The sequence below is a fragment of the Glandiceps talaboti genome, chromosome 17 (genome assembly GCF_964340395.1).
Source record: "Glandiceps talaboti chromosome 17, keGlaTala1.1, whole genome shotgun sequence".
Taxonomy (NCBI): Eukaryota; Metazoa; Hemichordata; class Enteropneusta; family Spengelidae; genus Glandiceps; species Glandiceps talaboti.
The window spans coordinates 3,216,774-3,222,773 of record NC_135565.1 but is presented as its reverse complement, the minus strand read 5'-3'; the positions used below and the strand labels follow the sequence as shown (position 1 = coordinate 3,222,773).

Here is a 6,000-nt window from a genome sequence, read left to right as displayed (position 1 = left end):
ATGGTGTTTGACTTTTGAATTGAATTTTAAGTGTTTAATATATAACATCATCAGCATGACAGTTTTCATTTGAAGTGGGGTGGACAGTAAATCATTCATATTTATTTATTATCAAAATAATGTAACATATGGTGTAACAGGGGTGTAACCTTTTTATGTTTGTGGCTATATATTTTATCAAAGGTGATAAAGCTGTCAGGTAGTCCAACGTTTTTTACACTGTTGATCTATGTTACAGATAACCCCCACCACACACACACACACACACACACACACACACACGTTCAAAGCATACTAAGTCTGCCACGTCACAAACTTTCATGACGCGTGCGCAAATGTACACACTTTGCTAACTAGTCTTCAATTGTGTACGTACCCTGAAGGGATAGAATGTAGAGAACTAGAAATGTAGGGTTAAGACTAGAATTATTGAAATTTTCACTGGATCCAAACATTACAATTGTTACAAGTAGTGGTGAAGTCTGATGACTGATATTGTGGGTTTCTCCTATACAAGTAATGGCGAATTCTGATGACTGATACTGTGGTTTTCTCCTATACAAGTAGTGGTGAAGTCTGATGACTGATACTGTGGGTTTCTCCTATACAAGTAGTGGTGAAGTCTGATGACTGATACTGTGGGTTTCTCCTATACAAGTAGTGGTGAAGTCTGATGACTGATGTTGTGGGACTGTCCTATACAAGTAGTGGTGAAGTCTGATGACTGATGTTGTGGGACTGTCCTATACAAGTAGTGGTGAAGTCTGATGACTGATGCTGTGGGACTGTCCTATACAAGTAGTGGTGAAGTCTGATGGCTGATGTTGTGCATCTGTCATATACAAGTAATGGTGAAGTCTGATGGCTGATGTTGTGGGACTGTCCTATACAAGTAGTGGTGAAGTCTGATGACTGATGTTGTGGGACTGTCCTATACAAGTAGTGGTGAAGTCTGATGACTGATGTTGGGGGACTGTCCTATACAAGTAGTGGTGAAGTCTGATGGCTCATGTTGTGCATCTGTCATATACAAGTAATGGTGAAGTCTGATGGCTGATGTTGTGCATCTGTCATATACAGATTTAAGCTCCACTAGATGTAACTGGGGCATTTTTTTCAATCAGATAATCAACAATACAATCACTGAAAATTGTTAAAACACCAATGATTAGACATTATACCCTTAATTAGTGGTCAAATGTATCCAGAAGTTTTAAAACTGTCAGTTGAAATGAGATGGTATTATCAGAGGCGGACCCCAAATGTACGTGTACACCTGCACAAATACATTTATCCACAGGTGATTCAATACTGTTGTTGAGGGTGTACAGTATTACGAGTAAGTCATTGTATCTCACTCAAAGCACGCCTAAAAATGTTACTGTTGTAGCTTTAACATATGTAAACTTCATTTCTCTCTTCTATCTTTAAACTCATTTGGTATGCATCTACATGTAAGAGATTGCACGGGGGTGATTCTTTATCATTGCAACACCGTCTTCTTACATTGTCCTGAATTTTTCGAAATTTTGTGAGATCAGCTGAAAAGTCGCCATCGTAATTCTTAACCTTGTCCCAGAAAGTGTCGTTGAAGTATTCATAAAATTTGACATCGTCTGCACTGAACTCTTGTACCATATTTGCTATGTCCGTGGTAATTGGGGGCTGGTATACACCATGAACTTTCATCGGAAAATACACTATGTCTTCAAATTGCCAACACATTAGTTTTCTAAGTAACACCAATGATTCATCGTAGTATTCTGTTAACATAACCAAGTCAAGTTCTTTGTCTAGTCGTTGAAGTTCCGATGCAAGTAAAGTCTCATCTTCACTTTCCAGTAGACGAAACCTTGGCAGGTATATTTTAAGACTCTCCCCTTTCCGAAGAAATCGATCGTATCTACGTTTTACATGTTCTTCAAAAAGGTTTGAAGAATTTGGAAGAAGTGTGTCTCTTCTTTTAAAATAAAACCCTGACTTGAAACGAGCAAAAGGGGACCTTATAATCGTTATATACTTGCCATTCTGTACTATCTCTTCCATGGCAGGTCGGTTGTAGTATAAATGACTGGCCATTATGTTGTACCCTGGGAAATCACTACAATTATATTCTTTGACAACGTAATGCTTTGAAGTTTCATCCTCCATTATAAAGGATTTGTGACGTGGGTCGACAGCTGCAGTAAGATTATGTTTCAAACCATATCTATATATAATAGAAGACATCGTACTTCCACCAGTTTTAAAGGTTTTTATAAATACTATATTAGTCTTTGGTCGACATATAGCATCATTGCCACTGACAATGTTAACAAATTCAAACACGTGTGGCTTTGCATCATAGTATACCGTCTGACTTTCTGCACCCGTGTGTTTCTTGGAATTAGGCCTTGCTGATTTTGGCCTGTAAAATAATTAACGATTTAAATTATTAACCCTCTGTTGTCCCGTTATAGTTATAATTAGTGTACCCTCTGTTGTCCCATTATAGTTATAATTAGTATACCCTCTGTTGTCCCATTATAGTTATAATTAGTGTACCCTCTGTTGTCCCATTATAGTTATAATTAGTGTACCCTCTGTTGTCCCATTATAGTTATAATTAGTGTACCCTCTGTTGTCCCGTTATAGTTATAATTAGTGTACCCTCTGTTGTCCCATTATAGTTATAATTAGTGTACCCTCTGTTGTCCCATTATAGTTATAATTAGTGTACCCTCTGTTGGCCCATTATAGTTATAATTAGTGTACCCTCTGTTGTCCCGTTATAGTTATAATTAGTGTACCCTCTGTTGTCCCATTATAGTTATAATTAGTATACCCTCTGTTGTCCCATTATAGTTATAATTGGTGTACCCTCTGTTGTCCCATTATAGTTATAATTAGTGTACCCTCTGTTGTCCCATTATAGTTATAATTAGTGTACCCTCTGTTGTCCCATTATAGTTATAATTAGTGTACCCTCTGTTGTCCAATTATAGTTATAATTAGTGTACCCTCTGTTGTCCCATTATAGTTATAATTAGTGTACCCTCTGTTGTCCCATTATAGTTATAATTAGTATACCCTCTGTTGTCCCATTATAGTTATAATTAGTGTACCCTCTGTTGTCCAATTATAGTTATAATTAGTGTACCCTCTGTTGTCCCATTATAGTTATAATTAGTATACCCTCTGTTGTCCAATTATAGTTATAATTAGTATACCCTCTGTTGTCCCATTATAGTTATAATTAGTATACCCTCTGTTGTCCAATTATAGTTATAATTAGTATACCCTCTGTTGTCCAATTATAGTTATAATTAGTGTACCCTCTGTTGTCCCGTTATAGTTATAATTAGTATACCCTCTGTTGTCCAATTATAGTTATAATTAGTATACCATCTGTTGTCCAATTATAGTTATAATTAGTGTACCCTCTGTTGTCCCGTTATAGTTATAATTAGTATACCCTCTGTTGTCCCGTTATAGTTATAATTAGTGTACCCTCTGTTGTCCCGTTATAGTTATAATTAGTGTACCCTCTGTTGTCCAATTATAGTTATAATTAGTATACCCTCTGTTGTCCAATTATAGTTATAATTAGTGTACCCTCTGTTGTCCCGTTATAGTTATAATTAGTGTACCCTCTGTTGTCCAATTATAGTTATAATTAGTATACCCTCTGTTGTCCAATTATAGTTATAATTGGTGTACCCTCTGTTGTCCCGTTATAGTTATAATTAGTATACCCTCTGTTGTCCCATTATAGTTATAATTAGTATACCCTCTGTTGTCCCATTATAGTTATAATTGGTGTACCCTCTGTTGTCCCGTTATAGTTATAATTAGTATACCCTCTGTTGTCCAATTATAGTTATAATTAGTATACCCTCTGTTGTCCCATTATAGTTATAATTAGTATACCCTCTGTTGTCCCATTATAGTCATAATTAGTGTACCCTCTGTTGTCCCGTTATAGTTATAATTAGTATACCCTCTGTTGTCCCATTATAGTTATAATTAGTGTACCCTCTGTTGTCCCATTATAGTTATAATTAGTATACCCTCTGTTGTCCCGTTATAGTTATAATTGATGTACCCTCTGTTGTCCCATTATAGTTATAATTAGTATACCCTCTGTTGTCCCATTATAGTTATAATTAGTGTACCCTCTGTTGTCCCATTATAGTTATAATTAGTATACCCTCTGTTGTCCCGTTATAGTTATAATTAGTGTACCCTCTGTTGTCCAATTATAGTTATAATTAGTGTACCCTCTGTTGTCCCGTTATAGTTATAATTAGTATACCCTCTGTTGTCCCCTTATAGTTATAATTAGTGTACCCTCTGTTGTCCCATTATAGTTATAATTAGTGTACCCTCTGTTGTCCCATTATAGTTATAATTAGTGTACCCTCTGTTGTCCCATTATAGTTATAATTGGTGTACCCTCTGTTGTCCAGTTATAGTTATAATTAGTGTACCCTATGTTGTCCCATTATAGTTATAATTAGTATACCCTCTGTTGTCCCGTTATAGTTATAATTAGTATACCCTCTGTTGTCCCATTATAGTTATAATTAGTGTACCCTCTGTTGTCCCATTATAGTTATAATTAGTGTACCCTCTGTTGTCCCATTATAGTTATAATTAGTGTACCCTCTGTTGTCCAATTATAGTTATAATTAGTGTACCCTCTGTTGTCCCGTTATAGTTATAATTAGTGTACCCTCTGTTGTCCCATTATAGTTATAATTGGTGTACCCTCTGTTGTCCAATTATAGTTATAATTAGCATACCCTCTGTTGTCCCCTTATAGTTATAATTAGTATACCCTCTGTTGTCCCATTATAGTTATAATTAGTGTACCCTCTGTTGTCCCATTATAGTTATAATTAGTATACCCTCTGTTGTCCCATTATAGTTATAATTAGTATACCCTCTGTTGTCCCGTTATAGTTATAATTAGTATACCCTCTGTTGTCCCATTATAGTTATAATTAGTATACCCTCTGTTGTCCAATTATAGTTATAATTAGTATACCCTCTGTTGTCCCGTTATAGTTATAATTGGTGTACCCTCTGTTGTCCCATTATAGTTATAATTAGTGTATCCTATGTTGTCCAATTATAGTTATAATTAGTGTACCCTCTGTTGTCCCATTATAGTTATAATTGGTGTACCCTATGTTGTCCAATTATAGTTATAATTGGTGTACCCTCTGTTGTCCCATTATAGTTATAATTGGTGTACCCTATGTTGTCCAATTATAGTTATAATTAGTGTACCCTCTGTTGTCCCATTATAGTTATAATTGGTGTACCCTATGTTGTCCAATTATAGTTATAATTAGTGTACCCTCTGTTGTCCCATTATAGTTATAATTGGTGTACCCTATGTTGTCCAATTATAGTTATAATTAGTGTACCCTCTGTTGTCCCATTATAGTTATAATTGGTGTACCCTATGTTGTCCAATTATAGTTATAATTAGTGTACCCTCTGTTGTCCCATTATAGTTATAATTAGTGTACCCTCTGTTGTCCCGTTATAGTTATAATTAGTATACCCTCTGTTGTCCCATTATAGTTATAATTAGTGTACCCTCTGTTGTCCCCTTATAGTTATAATTAGTGTACCCTCTGTTGTCCAATTATAGTTATAATTGGTATACCCTTTGTTGTCCAATTATAGTTATAATTAGTGTACCCTCTGTTGTCCCATTATAGTTATAATTGATGTACCCTCTGTTGTCCCATTATAGTTATAATTAGTATACCCTCTGTTGTCCCATTATAGTTATAATTAGTGTACCCTCTGTTGTCCCGTTATAGTTATAATTAGTATACCCTCTGTTGTCCAATTATAGTTATAATTAGTGTACCCTCTGTTGTCCCCTTATAGTTATAATTAGTGTACCCTCTGTTGTCCAATTATAGTTATAATTAGTATACCCTCTGTTGTCCCATTATAGTTATAATTAGTGTACCCTCTGTTGTCCAATTATAGTTATAA

At 35.2% G+C, this 6,000-nt stretch overlaps 1 protein-coding gene across 1 annotated transcript; it reads right to left on the bottom strand.

Annotated features, from left to right (window-relative positions):
* Positions 1–1,392: 1,392 nt before the first annotated feature.
* LOC144448612 (galactose-3-O-sulfotransferase 3-like) lies at positions 1,393–2,151 on the bottom strand. The gene has a single exon (XM_078138888.1). It carries the CDS (start codon positions 2,149–2,151, stop codon positions 1,393–1,395), a length of 759 nt encoding a protein of 252 aa, XP_077995014.1.
* Between the last annotated feature and the right edge of the window lie 3,849 nt (positions 2,152–6,000).

Excerpts from the sequence above, each read along its gene's own strand:
- LOC144448612 (XM_078138888.1), bottom strand. The coding sequence starts at position 2,151 with ATGGAGGATGAAACTTCAAAGCATTACGTTGTCAAAGAATATAATTGT.